This window comes from Glossina fuscipes, unplaced genomic scaffold, assembly GCF_014805625.2.
Source record: "Glossina fuscipes isolate IAEA_lab_2018 unplaced genomic scaffold, Yale_Gfus_2 3, whole genome shotgun sequence".
Lineage (NCBI taxonomy): Eukaryota > Metazoa > Arthropoda > Insecta > Diptera > Glossinidae > Glossina > Glossina fuscipes.
This window is the reverse complement of record NW_023998417.1, coordinates 6,519,828-6,543,833: the sequence shown is the minus strand read 5'-3', so window position 1 is coordinate 6,543,833 and position 24,006 is coordinate 6,519,828. Positions and strand designations below refer to the sequence as shown.

Below are 24,006 nucleotides of genomic sequence, written 5' to 3'. Positions count from 1 at the left end.
CGGCATCCGCCATTTGTACAATGTTAATACAGGAAATTCGTGAATAGCCGAGTTCATAATAATTTGAGTTAGAGTGAAATTTTATTCAGTAAAATTTTAATTAAGTTAGTTTCATATTTGTAATAAAAGAAAATTTTCGCTGTAAACAGTGATAAATTACTATTTATTATTGAACATGATTTCTTTGAATCCAAGATACACTTTAACTAGATTTAATATTTTTCATACCCTACACTACCGTAAAATCAAGAAGGACGTGAGATAAAGCCGTCTTTTATTATTCAGAATCACTTCCCTCTAGTAATCACAAGCGATCTAAGCTTGTTGGTCTGTCTGTCTGTCTTGTTTTTTCTATTCAATCAATGTGCAATTATTGAAATATTTTCATGGGTCCAAAGAACACCGCTATTGAAATTGACGCGGATCAGACTACTTTTTTGATCCTCCCCTTATAACAGCCCATTTTGGGCCAAAAGGCCAGCGTTATATAAACAACTGGCGGTATAGGAAATTTTATGGTTAGTGCCATATTATAGTGTTTTCACTTGTTTATTAATTTTTGTAGTGCGAGGAAAGCAAAATATTAGTAAAAGGATACACATATTTATTAGTCGTACACTTCTCAATAAATTCTAGCCATTTTTTATGAGAGAAATCTACACAAAATTATCGTTTTCTGCTATCGCAAGCGTTACGGTAATGGCTGCTACTTGCTTGGCTGTAGATACTTATGTCAGTTTTCGATTCTTTCAGGCATAGGTAGACGTTAATTCGTTTCATTTCATTCTGAAAACTATTGAAATTTACTAACTTTTACTTCAATTTAATTCTTATGCTCGAATAGAAACGCTTTACTAATTTGTCGATATTTTTATCTGCAGTATTTTCTTATTCATTATGTATGTAAATAAGATTTTTTTTTAAATTTTGTATACATTTTGGTCTGTGTCAACAGTTGAAAATGCTTAGAAGAAAAGCTAAAAATTCAAAAGGTATTTTAGCGCTCTCTCGCTTTTCTGCAAATTTTGTTTTTTTAAAAGTTGAGATGTAAGCGAAAAGATGAAATTAATTAAAATAGTTTTAATTTAGTTTGTCATTAACACAAATTAAAAAGTTTATTTTTGGACATTTAATCAAGTCAATGTTTTAACGGAGAAAGAAGGACAATCAGAGTTTGCATAACCTAAAGTAAACTGGAAACTTTTTACATCATTTATATCATATGATCAATATATGTAAATACTCGCCTTAGTATGTATTTATAGTAGTTAATATGAAAAGCAACAGGGCGAGGGAAACTAACATTTTTTTCAATTGCGAGCGTAGTTATTAGTTATAAAAGAGAAAGATTTTCATTTAAGACTTTCGTAAATTCAATTTTCAACTTTATCCATTAAAATAGGCTTCTATTCCACTTGGTAAGTGGAGGAGATAGTAGATGACAAATGAATATGAAATATGAAATATGCTTCCATAACACGTGGTAGTTTGAGTAAATAATAGATGACAAAGAAGTAGGAACTAATAGAATAATCAGCAAGTTCGAGCTTAGTAGGGATAACTATTTTTTGTAGGTATTAAAGAGCAGATAACAAAGATACGTCTAACGCTCTTAATCAGTTATGAAAAGATCGAAGATGAGTGGTAAGCGTACGTAGCAAATTCACTCACTGAATGCTTGTTCATGAAGATCACGAATGTTTTAGTTTTTTTTTTAAAGAAAGCTATTAGGATAGGACTATTCACTTTACGAATTTTCTGATTAGAGCTTTTAGAAAAATCAGGAGAACGACGAGGCAGGATACTAAATCTATTATGCATAAACATATGTGCATTAGATGAAAATGTCAAGAAGGAATTACTTGTCATTGTTTATGCGTTGCTGTGACAGCAGCTGCTAGAGTATTTACTGCATCGTTTGCATTTGTTTCAACCTTTAGTTGTTGTTAAAGCTGCTTGCTTAACTTCAACGAAAAGGCTTAAATTGTACGATAGATAGTTTTTTTCCACCTGTCGAATGCAAGCGTGACAACGAAGTGTTTCTCTTTCCTTGCAAACAAAAGACTTTGCACATTCAATCCCTCCTGTCTTCATTCTTTTTCCTTTTGCACAATTTTATATAAGTGCACTTTGACACTTCATTATTCGAACAGTGTCACTAAGAATTTCGTTAGGATTTTTTCATTGTACTATGTACTGTTGTCGTTATGTGGGAGGCAACTCAACTCGTATTTTCTACGATAAGAATGTTATTCATTTTTTCTTTTTGTTAGCGCCTCACTCTGTCAAAGACATGATTCAAAGTAATTTTATGCTCTTCTTGTTTTCATTATTATTTTTTTTTTTTATTTTATTTATTTATTTTTTTTTGTGTTGATTTTGGAAAGTAAGGGAAACCATCAGTTTCGTTTAATGATTGCTAAAAATTTGCAAAAGCCAAAGAATGAAAAAAAATTATTAAGAACATTTTCTTGAAACGCACACACACACAATTTTAGTTTTAAATCGAGCAAAATTTTACTTAATTTAATTTTAATATATATAATGTATTATATGATGCTGCTTTAATAGTTACCGGCAGAGTACGTAGAAGTCAATTAATTACTTACCATTGGATTTGGACCCATTTTAACATTTTTAGCCATTTCCATCATATCGAGTGCTAGACGGGCAATACATTTTGCATGATCTTCACAATGATCCGGTAATCCAGATACGGCCATATATTTATCACCAACTGTTTCGACCTAAGGCAGATAATGTTGAGATTTTTACTTGAGAAGACTATCATAATTAAGAGAATTTTTAACATAAATTCATTCGCATAAGTGTTTACATTTTTTTTTTTTTTTAATTCTAAAGTAAGAGTTCACTTAATAGGTTGTTTCTTATGGCTACTGATTACATTACGAAATATTGATATCACCAACTGAAACCAGTTTCATTCATTTTTAAAAATTTTTCGTTATGCACTGAATATTTTTCATATTTTATGTTCTCCTTTTATTTGGGTAACAACAAATTTACCTTATAAATATTTGGATTACGTTTCGAATCAGTTAAAGCATCAAAAACGGTATAAAGTTCATTTAACATTTTTACAATTTTCATTGCACCTTCAGGATCTGTATTCTCTGCGCAATATTTTCCGAAACCCACAATGCCAGAGAACATAAGGGTAACAGAATCATAACTGTATTAATGGAAATAACAAAACTTTATTAAAAAAAAAAAAACAAACAGAAAAAAAAAAAAATTTTATTTTCCCTTTTTGAGCCACTTGTTTTTTATTACGTAAATCCTTTTCCCCTTAATTTTGGAAAAATTAAAAAAAAAACCCAAAAGAAAAAAAAAAAAAAAAAAAAAAAAAACAAAGCGTATAAAAATGTATAATAATTAATGTTTTCAATTGCTTTCACAATTCTTGGATGTTAAGTTGTGGCATTTAATAATTACCTGTCAGTTTTTTGCTTTTCACTTTCCAAGTCACGAAATGTTTGCTGTAGTTTATCGGTTAGCATTTCAAGATTTTTCGTCAGCTTATATTCGGCTTCAAATTTTTCCGATAACAATACTAAATCGCGCGTAGCATCATGCAAAGGAACATCGGAGATATATAGGCCCTTCCTGAAATATATATTAATATAAAAATAAAAAATTTAGTTTAAATCATTGTTTATATATATTTAGTATGAAACTTGTCAATATGTTTTGCATTTAGATTAAAGGGTTTATCTGTAGGCAAAGCTGTGTTTTACTTATCAACTACAACAGGGGAAACAATAAAAAGTTTCCGCGTATCATAATATTTATATAAATGAGGGAACAGACGACCACGTGCAGCCAACGTTATAGAATAATTAAATTTCGTCTTTCGAATCATTGCTTTGTGCATGCTTAGCCTTTTCAATCATAACTGATTGTTTTGCTTTCCTTACCACGCTAGTCTGTTAGCGGGTGTGTCCGTCAAGTTGCGACAAGCGATAGAGCCAATGAAAATTGTGCTCTGCGCGATTTTAGGCACGTCGGCTTGTAATTTATAAACGAAGATAAGAGGTAGCTGACTGATATCATTTGATCTGATATCTTTCTCAATGATTTTGTTTGTTATGTATGGTTTTTTTTTGTTGCACTTTGTTATATCATGACTTGTAGTCCATTTTACGGCATCAGTGTTAAGCCCTGATGCTGCGATGCAAGCATTTTTGCCCGCCCATCTCTATGTCCGTGTGTCTGTTTGATATAAGAAATGACCGAAATCAGTCAAAGTATTCCCCTTTCGTACGGCATATAGCGAAGGTAGTTCTGTTTTCCGTCGTCTATCCTTTCTGCTTTTTATGTAGTAATTCTTTAGCATTTATACGATTTTTGAACGTCTTATATGTGAAGTCGTCGAAAAAGATAATCTAATCCGAACTATTTTTGCTTTCCCCCTAGATTGACAGGCAAAGACACCTAAATCGATTTAGAAAGCAATTTGTGGTTGATTGATATACCAAAAGATGGCTCCATCTCAAGTTCGTCTCGGTGTATGCATCCGCTCCGACGTACTATAACATTAGTATATATGTATATATATAAATGGTGTAGTGCAAGAAATATGAAATAAATACATTTGAAATACGTACGATATGCGAAGGACATGACATACAATCGACAGATTGAGGGAAATAAATTTCGTTCTGTCTTGTAATCAAATAGCGCGCACAACTTTCCGATGCATATTAACTAGTTAACTGTATATGACGAATATATATATATATATATATATATATATATATATATGTCATGATTCGTTCACCCGTCCTTGTCGAATTTCCTCATAAAGTTTTATCATTACGAATGTGTACTTGCCACAGTAATGTATTTTAGAAAATATTTTTGTCATTTTGTCAAGTCGTTTCATTAGATGCATTTGATGAGTATACGATGAGTTATCGCTGGAGAGGTCGACACAATTAACTGGTTAAAAGACAGAATATAAACTTTCATTTTTTTTTTTTTTTTAATATATACGCAATATAGTTCATGTGCAGTTATTTAGGAATGATTAAATTTATGTAAATTATAAACTGTTTGTTAATATGCTTCAAACTTATTGAAGTGAGATGTAATCTCTTTCGGTAAAACTATACAAATACGAAGTATTGTTTATGTTTACTAAACCTAGTTAGCTGACAGCTATTAATTAGGAGAGTTAATAAATGTTACTTCCATGCGAAATTTTGAATCATCATCTTTAACAAAATTATAAATTTATATATTGAAATAAAAATGGACAAAATAATAAAGGATATTTTGTAGAGAATTGAAGAAAAGGTCGTCGAAGGATATAAGTTATGCGCTATGCACAGGACGAACAAAAATTTTCTAGTCAAGCTATCTTAACTACAGCTGTGGTGTGTGCTTCGGCATTGTCGAAATGTTAGATCATGTTTTCGTTTACGACCAATGCTGAAAGCTTTAATTAAATTGCGCGAACAAATTGCGTTAAGTGTTGACAGTCAAGAGCGCAATCTATATAGTTTGGCTGGATTGGAGATGTTTACGGTGGTCGATTTTATTTCAATTCGATTACCCATAAAGGCCGAGTACACCGAGTGTTACCTGTTTTGACTTTTAGGCGGATTTTATATATTTTTCGAGACTTTTGACTGAATAAACAAATATTAACGGATTTTTTTTGCTTTAAAACTATCGATGGATTGTAGTTTTTTACAAACACAATAATCCGTATTGGTAGGGTTAGTGTAATGTAAGTGATGCGACTTTAAAACTGTTTTTAAGAAAATGATGAGAAACTTTTTTCCATCCACCGATATTAAGTAGTTTTACAATAAAATTTGCTTTCTGACTCATAGCTATGTAATGAAAATTACGAAGTGAGAAACGTAACACTTATGCGATTTTAACTAATATACATTGTGTGTCTGCATGTGTGTATGTGCGTGCGTGCTTCAATTGGATAGAAGTAGTATATTTCTTATAAAATGTATTCGTAGATTCTGAAAGCATAACCCACTACTAGCGCTTTCTTAATCGTTGTGGATACACGGTCTTTAGATCTATAAAGCAGATGATCTTTCAATTCAATGAATAAAACGTTTGCATTGTCTTGGTGAAATAAATACTTTTCTTATTTCCCTCAATATCTCCTGCAAATAAATTACTATAATAGAACTTTCCACGAATTCATTTTCATAGTGTACACAATAATCTCCTCTTAGTGCTTGGATTTTACTAACGAATAGTATACGACTTATATGAGGTTTTCATTCGAGTGTTGATGAGCTGGAAACTTAAAAAAAAAATGTCACTGGCAGCAATTAAGAATAATATTTATTTTTTCACTAAATCTGCTGCTAACCGCAAAGAAAAGCGTTCAATTATTTGTTTTTTTTTTTTGCCCAACATAGATTACCATCCTTTAAGAATGATTGACTTCGAATTTTGGTCAATCAGTGATTAAATTGTTCCCATTTCGCTTGCACCAGCTAAACTCCTAATACTTTTTACTCTCACTTTACAGTTTGCTTTATTCAGTTAATTGTGTATGACGAATATATACGTCATAATCAGTGCATCCATTCTTTACGGATTTCCTAATAAAGTTTTATCATTGCGATTGTGTATTTGCCATAATAATGTATTTTAAAATATATTTATGTCGCTTTGTCATGTTATTTCATTACAATCTAACGTACTGCACATAATTTGCAGATGATGAGTACACTCGTTATAGCTAAATTTTTGAGACGTAATTTGAGTGCACATTTTCCAAAGATGTCGACATAGTTAACTAATTATTTGCCAATGCCTTACCCTGACGTAGAGATCTCGTTTTCTTTTCAAGCCGGTCATAGATGCTCCTCACAAGAGCAAACTTTAATTGTTTTAAATATTCATAAGGACAATAGATCATAAGAAATATGTGTTTTGGCTGGCAATTAGTGATATGTAAATCGGAGGAACACGCTGCACTTTCCTAATAAAATTGAAAGCAATCCATTGTAATATCAAAGTTACAGTTGTGCGATAAATGTTTTTAATTCATTTTAAATTAAATTTTACCAAATACTGAACTGAAATAATTTCATAAATAAGTTCATGTATACTAAATTGCTTATGTGTTGTTATTGTACGTATTATGTACACTATGATACAATGAAATGTAATTTAAATAACAGAGACTTATGGGCCTGCTTTACTTTAAATAAATGTTAAATTGGTATTGTTATATGTGCGGAATTGTCTATGTGCAGAGATCTTTTAAACTTTTATTTATTTAAAGTACATTTGCTTGTTATTAGAAGGGCAGGACCATTCATGCAAACATGAGTTGATGATAAAGAATTATTAAAACGAATTAAAAAGATTGTTATTGCAGTACAGAAAAAGACCTTTCGAGATTTTTCGTTCAGTGAAAACTTTTTAATTTTTTATTAAATCCTTCGTAAATTATATTCTACCCCCCATTCGGGTCATATCCGTTTTTATGAGATTGTGGTTATGTATGCTCGCAATTTACCACAGTAGAGAGTGAAGAAATTTTGTAAAAATAAATTTCCCTTTTCCGCATTTGGTTTTTTTTGTTTCTTTTTTGCTCTTGAACAAACACACTTGAATTTAACAGTCATCTAATCTCCGAAAGTTTGCAAACATAAAAAATAAAAGTTTGGTATATAGTAATTGGTGCATTGGTACGAATACATACGCATACACGAATGTATTATATAAGCACAATTTTTTTCAGCAAGTAATAATTACATATAAACACTATCACGTAAATGTACATATATCAATATAAACGAACACATAGAGAAAAAGATAAATACGCATTCTCTACATATACATGCATACAGAATTTATGCATGAAAATGTGATCATTTCTAAGGGATTCTTAAATTAACAACAAATGATAAATTTATAAAGGAAAAATAAAATAAAATAATTAAAAAAAGAAAAAGTGGTAAACGTAGCAGAGAGATCTCGGAAAGACGAAGTCTGTTCAAAATAAAAAAAAGGTGATCTTTCAAATTTCGATTTTCGACTGTGACATTGCAAAAGCAATGTTTATAAGTGATACAAGCTCCACGCAGAAGGCCGAGAAGATGTTAGCGATGATAGCCGCCCATTACGTCAACAACCGAAGCAGTGAAGAAAACTGTGAAGGCGAATGATCGAATCATTATTAAAAAAGTTGCTGATGATGTCGACATATCGGATGTTTTATCATCGCATCATTCGTATGGCAGCGGAGTTCCTTCTCAATTTGCTAAATTTGGGAAAAGAAACCTTCGTATTTTTAGCCAAAAACAATAGCGTAATCATGCCTCACGTATACACCGGGCTTGTGTTCTTGCGATTTTTTCCTCTTACCAAAACTGAAAAGACTCATACAAGGATGGAGTTTTGCCACGATTAAAGAGATGAAGATCGATCGCATCGCTGGAAAAGCTCAAGGCCATACCAAAAAGCGCATATCAATAGTACTACGAGCTTTGGCAAAAGCGGTGGCACAACTGTTTTATATCTAAGGGCAATTACTTTACAGGGAACAAAAGAGATGTTGATGAACAAATAAATATTTTTCGAAAAGAACCTTTTTTCATTCTTTCTTTTAAACCCACCTCTTATCTAATTTTTGGCGATAAATGATTACAAGAAATTGAAAAGTTTTTATTATAAATTTTTCTAAAGACTTACTTGGCCAAGTCATCTAAATTCATAACGCTCGGATAGCACTGAAACAATATACGCTCCGTTTCGGGTAAGTACATCATTTGACCCTGAAATTTATATCAAAAAAAAAAAGAAGAAAATTATTTTCAACGCTTTGTTACGCTATTCTATGTGATTTGTATGATTTTCAGTTATATTGCGCAAATGTTGAGTGAAGATTACATTAATTTTAGTTTTCCGCGTGAAAATTCTGTTCCCCCCCCACCAAAATGTATGCTATTGAACCTATAAAAGTATATGCAACTACTTGGAAGTATTCTATGTCCAAGTCACGTTTGTCCGTGTCTTGTCATTCACACGTGCGATAAAAACGCTATTTTTCGCACTCATTTTATGTGCTAGAATAAACGGCTGCCAAAAAACTACTCAAATACAAAGATATGTAATGAACGAATATTAAACTGAACTTAAATACCTTACATTTAATACCGAAACATTTGTACATCTAAACTTGTTATTGTGCCGTTGATAAAGATTGCAAGAATGACATTAGAGAAAAGGAAAAATTATTCAGAAATTTCATTGACGGGTCGTACAACAAACAATTTTTAACAATATATAAAAGAAAATTTATTTTGTGCGGTGAAAGAGTGACCGTATAAAAAAAGTACTTCTTAAAAAAGATGTAAAAGTTTTTTGAAGTAACAAGAAAATTCTTTCCAAACAAATTCAATAATAAAAAAATTTGATTTCTTGTTTCAAACATAGATATGTTCTCCAAATGAGTTAATTTAATCCAAAACGCTCTTCCTTTTCTTCCTTTTTCTGTGTGCATTTATACGCTGTAAAAAAAAGACGCACATGACAAATCTCACAAAAAAAAAAAGTCGCATAAAAGCAATTGCATAAAACGCACCGCACAAAAACAGGTTTGACTGTAGTTCCTAGATATAGAAAGCAAACATACTTTCATCTAACGGTTTCAGTTATTTTCGTCTGCGTAAAATCCTTTGCTTTTTGCCATATAACACTGCATGGTACTCTGCCTTTCTGATCAGATGATCATTTGTTTTTCGCCGGTCCGTTTGTCTGTCTATGCGTTCACTTGTGCGATATTTTTGACCGCTTTCGCTTCTATAATTTCAACCGTCTCTTCTTCCGAACGTTTATCTCTTCGATTATTAGTCTGTCTGCGGATTCATTTATGCTTTCGCTTATTATATAGATTTGTTTACACATCTCCTGGCTCGTCTAACCTATCCGCAAGTGTAGAGATTTGTTCACGTTCTCGGTCATTCATCCATTTATTCATGACCTTGTCGTTCGATACGTCTAATATTTTCATCGTCCATCGTTGTTCGAATTTATATAAAAGTCGCTCAAAACTTTTGGGTGAATATGATAGTAATCAGTTCTTTCCTATGGCGAACTAAGCTACAGACGCTTATCTTGTAAGCAAAATTTTATTTCACACACATATTCGAAAGGTGATGATTTGATAAATAAAAAGCCGGCTATACACAGTTGTATGATTATTTCAATTAAAATTTAGTTTACCTGTTTCCTGCTCCATATCTGTTCAATACATTTTAATTCAATTATATTTTATTTTACTTCCATTCACATAACGAAAACCATAAGCAAGAGAAACTTATTGAATCAATATTTTTTTATAATTAAAATCATAAGATCTTTTTTATTGTAGTAAAAGAAATACAGCTCATACAACCCTTTCAATTACAATAAAAATAACATTGAATTGGAAAGTACTTGATATAATTCTGAAGAAAAAGACCGAGAAGAACTACCATCAATGATCACTTGACTGCCAAAAATAACATTAAATTCTTATAACAGTATTTTAAGTATTGTATATGAACGTGTGTGCGCTTCTGTGTATGCGTGTGTGTATGTGTGTGCAAAGAATGAGATGCATTGAATGGTGTTTGTTTCCATTTTCTGTTTTTTTTTCCTTTTTTTGTTTTTGTTTTTTTTTTTTTTTTTATTTTTTTTTTTTTATATTTACACAGATGTGCACATCGTGTATGCATTTATAAATGTATGTATATATGTATGTACATTCATTCACATATACCTTCAGTCTGAGATAACGTTCATGCTTGCCCATGGCACCTTGACGTGTTTGCAGCACATAAATGGTATTGATATGCGCCAATACATTTTCGAATGTCAACTGTAAATGAGGACGTATTGCTTCGAGCACTTCCAATAACGAGCAATTTTCATCCGCCACCCTTTACGTATTAATAGTAATGTGCATGCAAAAGATGATTATAATGATGCACATGAAAAGAAAAAGAAAAAGAAAAAAAGTGGAATAAGGAAAATTTAATATTGCAATAGACAATGAAAAATATAACGAAGATAATTTTTTTGTTCTCATAATTTGTTTTATTATTTGTACGCTGACATGTCAAGGTACTACTGTGAACAGCAAAATTGTGTAAATATCTTTTAAACCCCCTTTACTGGCGACCCCTATCACATTTAAAACTTCATTAAGGCTGAGTAAATCGATTTTTTTTTTAATCTATTTTTTAATACGTTCAGAGCATATCAGCCAACAGTCATCAGTCTTCTGTAGCATTATGGAACCGATTTTCAAAGTCAACGAAAATGATCTATGTGTTAGTTTGCGCCGTCCTGTTGCATAAGAATAGGACAAACGCGAGACTGTTTGTGCGTGGACAGAATAAGAATTTTATCCGGTATTGCTACGTTCCAGGTTCAGAATTCAGATGCTTTCTGTAACTAATCTAAAACAAAATCATTGGTCCTTTATCTACACATATATATTATAGAATAGATTCTTTCAGTGATTAAGTCATTTGATTAAGGTGAACCGAAGCAAGTGTACCCTCCTGTCATTGCTTGGAGATCGTACCATTCATTTAATATAAACCATAGCAAGAGAATTTTTTCATTCATTGTACTTGTGTTTGAGTGAAAATGTCTGTTTATCTATGTCACATATAATACCAAGTGCTCTTGTTGTGTGTTGCTTCTGTATATGATAGTGTGTTACAATATGTATGATGTGATATATATTATTTTCTATGCCAATGCCCGTACCCTCATCAAATTATGTCAAATACATACCGTGGTATAACTCTTGAGACAGATTTGCCGGCCTGAACAATTTTCATTTGACGATCAAACATTAAATGAAATGGAAAAATTTTACAAAACGATGCCGGCGATATTAATGGAGCTGTAATTTATTTAATTAAGAAAAAAAAAAAAAAAAAAAAAAAAAAACAAAAAAGCAAATCCTTATATATATAAGTTTTTCTCCACACATACATAAAACATTTAATTCAAATACCTTCACATAAAAAATCGATTTCATCTGGTGGCTCTTTGCTGGCTTCCTGGTCCTTAGTTGCCGTCTCTTTGCTATCGGCTTTGGCATCAGACGTTATTTCGCGTATTAGAAATTGTACATGATCGTAACGCTCGATATCGTCGCTTTTATTTTTCAATAAACGTAAGCATTTCTGCTCCTTGTCTTCGTCGGCATCGAAACTGTCGGCTTTTGTGGCAGTTGTTGAAGAGATTGAACTCGACTTTGGTTTAATAAAAACACATTGCTCTGAAAGTATTTTATTGTTTTCTTGTGTAAAATTTTTTCAATGTATTAAACAAAAAAAAAAAAAAAAAAATTCTTATTTAGAGAAAGCGAACCTTCGTTTTTGTTAACTCCATCCGTATTGCTAAAATTTTCCACTGTGTCTTGTTCGTTGTTGTTATTTAAGTTTCTATTATGATTGTTATTTTCCTCGCTTGCAAACGTATTGGTAGTTACATGTTGTTGCTGTTGTAATTGCTGAGAGAAAACGTCATCTTTTTCATGTTCCTCAACTGGGTCACCTTTTCGTTTAATTATATCGATTTCCACCTCGACACCATGCAGTTTAGAAGCCACAGCCTATTGGAAGAATTCACAGAAAAGCATTTTTTGTTTTTTTTGTTTGTTTGTTTTTTTTTTTTTTTGCATTAACAGGAAGAGTGCGTATCTATGTTTGTGTTTTTGTAAATGTGTATGCACATATACCTTAACAATGCCCATTACAATATGCTCTAGGCCTGGACGTTCAGAGTAATAATGCAATAGTAAAGAACCATCTTTCTCTGTGCAACGAAACGATGGTGCTCTCATGCCCGGATATAAAGTGCCCAAATGGTCATGTAAAGCATCTAAATTCTGCAATGGACACAATAAGCAAAAAAAAAATGAGTCAAAGTTGACTGAAAGTGTCATGCAAAATATGAATACTGAAAGACTAAATGACATGACGTATATATGTTGATTGAAATAAAAAAAAGGTTTTTTTTTTTTTTTCTTTTTAATTTCATATCTACTACCTACATATATAGCTAGGAGCTATATAGCTACAGCACAAATCACACTTTTCTCTACGCCCATAATGTAACCGGGATCAATGGCCGATTTTTAAGTATTATATAATTAAATTTTCTCATTTTTCTAATGTAAATTACTTTCATATTCATTTGATTAGCTGGACATCCTGCATTCATTTATACATATTCGATAATGCCTTTGACTATTTATTCGTTGGTCCATTCTTTCATTGCTTTGTTTAGCCTTTCGTTCTTTCGGTCACCAAAGCCATATATATAAGAAAGAATTTTGAAAGTTTTTGCACATAGATACGCCACTTACATAGGCTTGTCAGGGCGGATGGTCCTTTCCAAAACAGACATACTTTTCAAATCAAATTTCGTGTAACGTACATGTTCTACAGCGACCAGCAAGAAGAAGAAAAGCAAGTATTGCATTAGTTGACGTTGTGTTGGAGATATGGTGGTTGCTGCCCTAAACGCAGATTCCTGTCCCTGCTTTTTCTTATCGAAAGCTATCGCAGCCATGATAGGTAACTCGTCTTACAATGTACACAACACTTAGTCGGCTCTTAAGCTATATGTGAGACCACAATGAAGGACGATTTTGATCTTCATCTTCTGATGCAGTGAACTCTTGCTTGAAAACAACTTAACAGTATTTACAAAGATGTATAGTGACGGCGCCAGGTTTCAAAGCCGAGTTTTCTGAAAGCGTAACCCGAAGTGAAATGATAATTATCGCCAGCAGTTCTCGCCGCATAACGTTCCCGAATTCTACGAACTGTATAATCCGTCTGATGTGTAGTTTGAACTTTGAACTCGTACTTTTTCAACCTCCTGCTGTTTACATTATCCGCTTTCCAGCAGTAACGAGTAGAGGGAGTCTCCAAAATTGAGCAGAACGACATTTCCAACTTTCGGTTAATTGCTTTAACTATTTTTCCTATTTTCATAGGTAAAGTTCTTAATTCATAAGAGTGAACAGAAAAGATGGATACATAAGCGGATGCATTGGCAGACAGAGGTAATTAAGTCGATTTCGTTATTCACACCGAATGGTATGGGAATGTATGATATATATATATATATATATATGAATGCGAAGTATGGCGTCTCCAATAACCGCATTTCTCTGTCATCCACATTTAACGAGTTAACAAGGAGAAGACAAAGTTTTTATTTATTTACTCTAGCGAACAGAGAGTGTGAATTAAAAATTCGCCTTGAGGGACATTTGGTTGTATATTCTTGGTTATTTTTACTTCCGCTTCACCATCTCTCTCTCTCTCTCTTTCTCTCTCTGTCACTGTCACTGTCACTGTGGCACTATTTAAAGACCATTCCATCTTATTTGTGTCTTTGGAAGCCAATGGCTGTTATTGCGTATTATTGAAAAACTATTTTATTTGCTATTTTTAATAAGTTGAAGTCATTGTTTACACAATTATATGATTTATTTTATATCAAAGAGTGCGGAGAATACAAAAAGATTGTTTAAGAGTTGAAATGAAATCGCATGTGAATTGTTGAACACCCAGAAGAATGCAACCGGACGGATATAAAAGAATTGCTATTGTTTACGTTTTTGAAACCAATCACACAACAATAAAGGATTGCTATGGTTGGCCAGATAAATTGATTCGTACGCTTGTTACGGTCTTTTGGGATCGCAATGCCTCGCTGCAGGGCACAAAGAATTTATTATAGCTGAATTATTATTAACAGATATGTATTTGTACGACGTGATAAAGGATAGATAGATAAATGATGCTTAAGAGAATATTAATGAATTCTAAATTGTGTCATATACGCTTGCGATGAGTGTTAAAACATTATTAGTGTAACAGCAGAAGGCAATAATATGGATTTATAAAATTTCTTAAATGAAGTATTTTCGAATTCGTTATTGAAAGAAAGTCTATTCAAATATATCTATAAATAGCTTAACAATTATCATTTTAAAAATATATTTTGAATTTTAGAAACTTACCTGTAGAAAATCTCTAGGTGTGGCGCCTAAAACTTGCAATATTTTATCATAACCGGAATCTTGACAAAACTCAAAGAATGTCTTGCCAAATATTTCTAAAATATCATCAGCTGGTATATCTTGAGATTAATAAAAAAAAAAAAAAAAAATAAAAAAAATTAAGTTAAAAATCAGAAATTTTTTTCCATTATTTCATCTTTTAATATCCATCATCTATATATACGTCTGAACGGGAATAATGTCCGAGGCGCTTAAAAAATGACACTCATTTCATCTCCCAAGTAACTCTGTGAAAATATTCAATGGGCGCTAATTTAATTAAAGGTCTCCCATCTACTTGACTGAAAAGGAAAGAAGAAAAACAGCTAACGAACGTCGAAAGGAGAGGATAGCGTTTTTTAATTTATTTGTGATATTAATGTTATGCATAAAAAGAAAAGCGCGAAGGGAAAAATGATATTAAAAGTAATCTGAAAGAACATATTCAACATTTTAGGTTTATAAGCCTTAGGGTGAGAAATGAAATGAAAATGGGACCATTTTGTGAAATAATTCTTGTCCAGAATCAAATGAAAACTTTTAAAAAAAACATTTCTTAAAGCAAAAAACAAAGTGCTTTTGTAAGCTGCAATCCACAACAAACATTGCTAACTTTTATAATATATAGTCTCAGTTAAAGTCAATAGTCACCTGCTTATTCCAGATGTGTTCATAAGAAAGTTTTTTACAGAAAGTAGAGAGTTATTGTGGGACATGACGCTCAATAAGCGATTGTCCAAACGATGAACGCAAATGGTTGTCGGAAGGAACCGAGTTCGGTGCCCAAACAGCATGTGCTAACACTTCCTAGTTGAATACTTCCAAAGTACCGCAAACGGCTTTTTATCTATGGAAAGATGAATGGATGTCACGTGAGAAAATGTCTTTCCGTTGCTTTTTTGGATATATCGGATATATCGTTTTTTAAACAAGAGAACGGTTCGAGTCGATTAACTGTTGTTGGCAGCCACACATCCCTTCTGGTGCCACCAGACAAGAATATCGTTATCCCGCTGAAGCGATTCGGTTTTGCAGAATACGGACAATGAAAAAATACTGTCAACGGTCTTCATTAGGTACGAAAGTCGACATTTTCCTTGTTAGATGGGCCCTTGTGCTTTGCGATATGCGCTGATAATACAACGTGACATTAGGGCACCTATGGGAAAATTTCGGTTTTGTATATACAAACCAGGCATTAGTTTCACTTAATATTCCTTTCAAGGTCATATCAGGTTTTGCCATATTTTTTTTTGTTCTTTCTTTTTTAATCAAAATTCCGGGCATGTGTCGCATATGTGAACAAATAGACTGACGAAGAGAGAGAAGAAAACGGAGACCGAAAGACAGGATGTGACCGCAGCGTAGAAGGCTTTTACGAATTAAGCGTTCGCTACAGCTGCGGTGACACCTCATTCACCATTGAAATACGGTCTGCCGCTCTAGCCATTGAGCCCATTCATGCCGATTTGATTATCCCACACTCCTTACCCGCATTTATATTTATTATTAGAACACTGCTTCGTTAATTGGACAGATTAGAAAGTTTGTGAGGAAGAAGAGAATAGGATTTATCGCAGCCTGTGTTGCGGGCCGGTGAACCAAGATTGTGAGAAAATAAAAAAAAAGAAATTTATTTTTGCTACTACGACCAGTAGCGCAAGCGATTGCATCAAAGTTCATTAATTTTTTGATGATGGATACAAAAGTAATTGTTTAAAGTATATCTTTTTTTATATGTGTATAAATTATATATTAGTCAGTGTCGTCTACTTACTTAGAATTTCAACTGCAGCTCCAATAAGATTATAGGTAATTTCATCATCGTAGATTTGACGTACGAGAAATTGCCCGTCCATGCTGACCATGGCCTTCTTTCTACGAGCAAAAGAAAATATTTACTATACCTTTTTATATATATATGAAGTAAAATACACATAAATTTTATTTTTCAATTAAATTAAAACCGAGATATATTTATTTCATTTACTTTTACAGGAAGAATACCTCTTAGTATTGTGACATAAACTTATTTATTAGTAGTTAAAACATGGGTTGCGATTGAATATAATTGTAGGGTATAGGGTTTTTTTTTTGTTCGCAAAGAATGAGACAATAACGGCTATAGCGGCTTTTAGGCCGCAATTTCTTGTCATCTTGATTTGCGAGGGCAAAGTTTGTCCTCGACGTTTTTTGTAAGAATTAATTTTTCAAGTCAGAGGATTAAGCTGAGTCGTGAGTGTGTGTCTTAGTTGAATAGATAAATAATTTGCGGTATGGTTTAGCAAAGAAAGTGAATAGTCACGTTACGTTTACTATGAAATAATGAGAAGCGAATACCATTAAATCTAGAAATTTAAAATGAAACTCTAAACGGTTTTCCTTTTTAAATATGGCTGAGCACCTAAACGGATTCAGATATTGATGTGCATGTCGCCACCTGAAATGTCTTACTGTGTATAGAAAGAAAAATTTAACCTAGTTGGTAAGGACGGTAAGGAATCTCTCTCAAAAGAGTTTTTATAGAAAAAAGTAAAGTTTTATGATGTTAGTAACCCTTTTATGTAGGCGCACAGAATTCTAAGCTAAGCTTTCTAATATTTTTTTTTGCTTTCCAATAGAAGATCTGTAGTTGATCTCTTCTGTTCCCGAAGATATGAATGCAAGGAACTTTCTTATTTTCGTTTTCGTTGTATTAGTTTCGATTGTCCATTAGTTAAAGAAACTGCTGCGAGTGCACGCGAAACGATTAGTGATAGTTTACACTGATTAAGGGAAGTTGAGTTGTTCCACTCTACCGTAATGCAAGAAACCGTAACCATATCGGGCAAGCCGTTCGGTATGAGGATATAATGTGTGTTTTCTTTTTCTTTTTTTTTTATTATTAAATAATCATTTGTCAGTTGGCTGGAAAAGCTGGTTTCGTAAAGTAATTGCATTTATTCATTGATTTAACTTTCATTGCATAATTCATTTGCATTTGTTTTTTTTTTTGTCGCAAAAATACACTTGTGTTCCCGCGAGTGCATCATGCAAATAATTTTTAATTATTTAACTTTAATAAATAAAATTGTTCTGCTGTAAAGTAAATCAGAAACTTTTATCTCTTTAGTAAATTATTACCATTGCATTGCGGCAATTACATGTGGTAAGTTCGTGCGGAACACACTTGAGTACGCCAAAAAAAAAAAAAAAAAAAAATTTTCCATTTTCAAAAGTTTGTATTTATTATAATCTTTTACAGCATCAGTTATCTTTTGTTTAAACGATATTCACACTACGCCAAAAACTTTTTCTTCCTTATTGTTGAAGAAAAACAAAAAAAATTTAAGAGAAATTAAATGAAAAACAAAACTATTGTACTTAAAGTACTTTCAAGTTTGCAAAACATTAAAAACTTTTTAACTGTGATTTTTTCATTTCTATATTTTCGCTTGCATGCGTATGAAAGCGTATTGGAAACGAGTGTTTTCACATCGGGGCCACAAAAGGAAATTAATTGCTTTCCGTTTATCGATTTATATAATTTGTTGTTTAATTAAAGGTTTTTTTGGTTTGAAAAATCAAAAAAATAAAAAAAAAAAAACAATGAATAAAAGCCAGAAAGATAGACTTCAGATCATCCATAATAACTGCGAGTCAAGGGATTTTCTGTGTTTACGAACTTACCACACGCGTGAAATTGCATGTAAACAATATATCAGTAAAGTAAAGTCAGACCAAAGTGACAGCAAAGACAATTGAATTCTCAATAAAACGAAAAAATTAATTATCTTATTTCGTTTGATTTTGCATTTAATAGGTATAAGAAACTTTTTTCACTTCACTTTATAAATCCATAGTGACAATTGTTACAATTTCTTTGAAGATTTTCAACTTGTCATGAACCTGGATAGGTTCTAATAATATCTTTTCTATAAAATCTGATACAAAAATTTGGTGAATAGAATCCGGATAGCCGTAAGGACCACTTTCTAATTGCCTTAATCATTCATGATTAATTTATCGTTTAGGTTTTATACACAAATTATGTGTATATATATATATGCGAACAGTTAAATATATTGTTATAATGGACAGACGGACAGACGAACAGAGGTGTTGATCGAACGAAATTAAACGATAAACTAGAAATGTAAAGCCCGTGCAGCTTGCACGTGGGCGTTGCAAACGTTTCGACAAAATGAACACACCCTATGATTCGGTAGTGAGTAAAATTATGCAAAAATTTGAAATAATATTTCAAAGGCAGTGAAGTCTCTCTCATGCAAAAGTCGCATGGAATGATTTAAGTCTGTGTTTTCATAAATATCCTCCCGAGAAAAAAGGTAGAGCGGTTATGCTTTTATATACGCGGAATGGCAATACACATGTCTCCTAGAAGATATGTTCTGGCGACAGCAATAATGTAAGTGATAATAAAAAGAGAAGTAATAATATTGGCATTAAATCTTTATCTTCTCCTTATAGTTCAGTTTTCTTGGATTATTAATAAAAGCAGGCATAAAATGATAGCTTATAACAACAACAACAACTAACCTACACATTTTTTATTATCCTAACTGAAAAATTATATTATTTTCATTTTTAATGTGTTATATATACATATATGATAAACTTATTGAGTTATATACGTATTTGATGAAATTTTTTCATATAAAATTAAATTTTCAAATATTCAAGACTATGAAGACATTTAAAAATTTTATACTATTACCAAGTTTCTATTTAGTTAGGAAAATACAAAATTTTTTTTTGCCCTCTTATTGGAAAAGTCACGCACAAAAATGAAATTTCATCTAACTTTAAGAAAATTGTTGGCAGCTTGCAAAGGTAATCATGATGTTAATAATAAAACATTTCCTTTCTTGCTTCAAAAAGTTGACATTTCATGACAAAGTTACTATTTACCTACAAATTTATTATATGTTTCTTGAAAAAATTTCCAACAAAAATATATTGTATTTTGTCAGAACTTTGACTCTTTGGTATTGCGAACAGAATTTCGCAAATTTATTATGAAATAACATTGTTTGAATGCAGTAAATCTATTATTTAAGAGATTCTCTTCTTCTTTCATGATTATTTTTCATTTTATCAAACCATATATTTTAATAGTTTGCAAAAGATAGGTATAGTGAACGCATCAATCAATGCGTTTCATTTATGTTAAATTCAATGATTTTATGACCAATAATTTCGCTTACAAGCAATGCATTCCCGTCTACACATATCAATACGCTCGATACAGTTTCTATTTTAACAATGTATAAATTCGCACGCTATGTGAAGAACATTTTCACGAATACCCATAGGCTACTACTACTTGTGAAAGCACCTTTCATGTGCACGGTGTCAAGGTATATTAGGATATCGAACCTGCTAGTCCTTCGCATCAAAGAACGCTTTGAGAGCATATTTAAATGTGCATAGTTAGTTTTACGTATAATTTAGAATGTGTGCTCAGAAGGAGAAATTCGATAACTCGAATACATAGAAGAAAACAGTTTTGAGATCATTGTATTGGAAGAAGTTCTCTCAAAGAGCATTCCCTATGGAAGTCGTGTGAAAAGAACGCCATAGCTTCATTTAATGTTGAAAAAATCTTTTAAATTAGAAAAAAAATTTTTCCTATATATATATATATATATATAGTGTATATATAGAGAATGTGCAGTTCTATCCTAAATATTTGCAGCAATAACTCGTGCGTATCATTTTTCTCTAATTGTACAACTATACAGACTGTACTTGAAACAACAATTTCTGATGAAAATCAGTAATGAACTAAGAGCAAAAAAATATATATATATAACAGCAAACGGGAGCTTTCACAATTTGGATATTTGCCCTTCAGCAAAGAATATTGATTATCATTAAGGTGTATTGAATAGTCGAAATTTCGCATTGAAGGAAATTTAAGTAAAGAATAAATACTGGGTCAATGGAACTGTTTTATAATAATGAATTTAAGTTGTGCTTGGTACAAATAATCTGTTCCTCACAATGCTGTTTATAGCTTATTAAGACTGGCTTATATTAATCCAGTTGCTTGGACGAAAGCAAATTTGAAATAAGAAAATGGATATAATTCTACAAAAAGATGCTCTAGTCAGGCAAAAACCATTATTGATTCGACTGCTCTTACATTAATTCGACTAATACAATACTGTGCCTTCTTTCCTCATTAAAATATCAAAAGCTACGCATACATAGTTACAATATAGTCGCTTACTTATTATGCGAACCTTTTCAAGAGCAGGCGTTTGCAAAATTGACCTAAGTGGTAAATGATTTCTTTTTTTAAAAGATATAGGTTTTTTTTGCAAGAAAGAGAGAGGGAGAGGAATGAAAAAATGTTCCCATCTAAAGTACATTTTCCAATTTTCACACATAGACAAACGGACGGATATACTCACAAGCATTCAGCAAAGATTTTGAATTGTCATTGAGTCATATATTCGCGCTAAGTCTTAACATGAGTGACGTAGGTCATAAAAAAATAGCTAATGATTTCAGAAACAAGTTAGAAAGAACAAAGAAGTTTCAATTTTCTAATAAATCTTATATTTACATATAGCTCTTAAAGTGGTTGCGATTCTCTTTTTAATGAAATATATTTTAAAGCAAAGTAAAGAAAAACTAACAAAATCCAAATGTGAATATAAATATGCATATAGCGATATGTATATATGTACATATGAATAAAGCAGGCTAAGCCACATATTGTGTTGACAAAACTAAAAAGTTCCAATATTCTTACCGACTACTATCGAATGGATATATTGGCAGAAAAAGTATTTAGCGAAAGGATTATTATAAACAAGTTAGAAACTCATACTTGGTCCAGACCGGATCTTTAAAAAAAAAAAAGAGAAAGAACTAAACTTTCATTCTCTATAATGTTGGGTAAGCGTGCTCGATTTTTTCTATGTTTGGAATAAAAATGGATGTTTGTATAATGTCTCTGTTGTACGCATAGGCGTGCCATGCCCTCTTATAGTTTTTTTTGGCGATTTTGTCATTTTGGAAAAGAAAAGATTGTTATCACAGATACTACACTGTTGGACAGACAAAGAGACGGATAAACTTAGCTGTATTCTTGATGTAATACTGATCTGCTTCGGTGTATTATAAAGGCTTCGCCAAAAAAGTGCGGCACTACAGCATCGTTCATAGGATATACGTGCAAATTTTTGTAGATTTATGTGTCGTAGTTTATGAGTAATGAGCGAAAAGTTAGTTTTTTATTGATTTTCAAAACCAGAGGTGTTCTCATTTTACAAGGTACTGTAAGGGTATCGTTCGAGCGATGCCCAACCTGCATGAAAGAACTTGCAATGTTTTTACCACATAATGAAGTTGATAGATTAATTTTTGCAACCGGCAAAACAAACAGACACTGTACAGGCGGAGAGTCGGACCACCGGACATACGGGCATGTGGATGTGCTTAAATCGATTTAGGATTTGATTTTGATCAAGAATATATATATGCTTTGTGAGTTTTTTTCTGGAGCTTCTTTTTAAGCTTTGCAAACATTTTAATCAAATGAGTAGACAGGAGAAGTACTCTACAACATGTATATTATTTTTCGTATGACTTAAAACAAAAATTTAAGACTATTAGAAAAATTCAATTCCTTTGCGATGTCAGGAGTCTGCCATCTCTAAAATTACTCATGTACACTTCTCGTCAGATACATTCAGAAGATGCATCTTTCACAAGTGAAGCGTTCGGAGAAAATCCCAAAATTTTCATGAAAAAATTTCTTTGAGAGAATAAATTTTAATTCCACTTATTCCATTAATAATCTAAGAAGACTTTTCTTCTCCTCTTAAAGACAATAGCGTTTTGAATCATTATCCAAAGTCTTTGCTTTTGTATTTTCCATTCTAATTCTATAAGAGAAAGAGATTAAATTGTGGAACTAATGAGGCAAGCCTTTGCTTGACAGGTAAAAATTTCTTATTCAATGATTGCCTTTGAATACTAAACCAGAATCTCTCTATAAGCAGAGTTTCATGAACATATATATATATATACTTAAGTAATTCGTAAGAGAAAGACAAATATTTCAAGATAGATGACATTTATCTGTTGTTACTGCAAAGCATTTAAAAGTGAAGAGAGAAAACAACAACAACAACAACAAGAACGACAACATGCAACGAGGACAACAAACGAATGTCCTTGTATTTAAACGCCTCATTTAGTAGCTTTTTGCAGTGAGTGTTGGCGAATATTTGAGAGGCGGCTGTCTATCTTGTCTTGTCATTGTCAAGGCTGTTAACAATTCGCATATTTTACTTTTATCATAGTCTTTTTACATATGCGTGGGTAAAGACATAGCATAGTGATGCCCTATTAAAGGCATAAAAATATTGTATTCCTTTGCTATCCTATTTGTCAATGGAATAAGATATTCTGTGTGTCATTGCAATAGTTTATAGGTTTATATGAACGACTATGTCCATCAGATGGTAAGTAAAACTTGAGAATCATCGCAATTCAAATTTTTTTTTTTTCCTTATGGTTGTTTTTCCATAATTTTTATTATCCGTATTTCTACTTAAACTCTATTTTTCCTATGTGTACTCACTCACTCACTCACTCACTCATATATATATATATATATATATATATTTATATTTTTTTTTTTTTTTTTTTTTTTTGCATTTGTTGTATCCCAACACATTTATAATTTAATGTAGCTCGAATAAGAAGAGTTTTTCTCGGTGCCGGTTGATTGTGTGCACATGCATGTGCACATATGTGATTTTTAAGCAATTTTTCTATTGCTCATATGTAAACACATAAAAGCATATACGTATTACTATACTACTAATATGCTTACATACCCCCGAGTACACTGGTTGTTTTTATGTCTTTCTATTTTTTTTTTTTTT

General features: G+C 31.9%; 1 protein-coding gene across 1 annotated transcript in view; it reads right to left on the bottom strand.

The window, feature by feature from the left end:
- Positions 1-24,006, bottom strand: part of LOC119635122 (guanylate cyclase soluble subunit beta-1) — a 116,420-nt gene that overhangs the window by 43,322 nt on the left and 49,092 nt on the right. Inside the window, 12 exon segments of the mRNA XM_038029713.1 lie at positions 2,610-2,747; positions 3,028-3,195; positions 3,269-3,301; positions 3,420-3,627; positions 8,707-8,789; positions 10,778-10,937; positions 11,803-11,914; positions 12,029-12,295; positions 12,388-12,631; positions 12,758-12,907; positions 15,059-15,177; positions 16,875-16,975. Coding sequence (XP_037885641.1) covers positions 2,610-2,747; positions 3,028-3,195; positions 3,269-3,301; positions 3,420-3,627; positions 8,707-8,789; positions 10,778-10,937; positions 11,803-11,914; positions 12,029-12,295; positions 12,388-12,631; positions 12,758-12,907; positions 15,059-15,177; positions 16,875-16,975 — 1,783 coding nt within the window.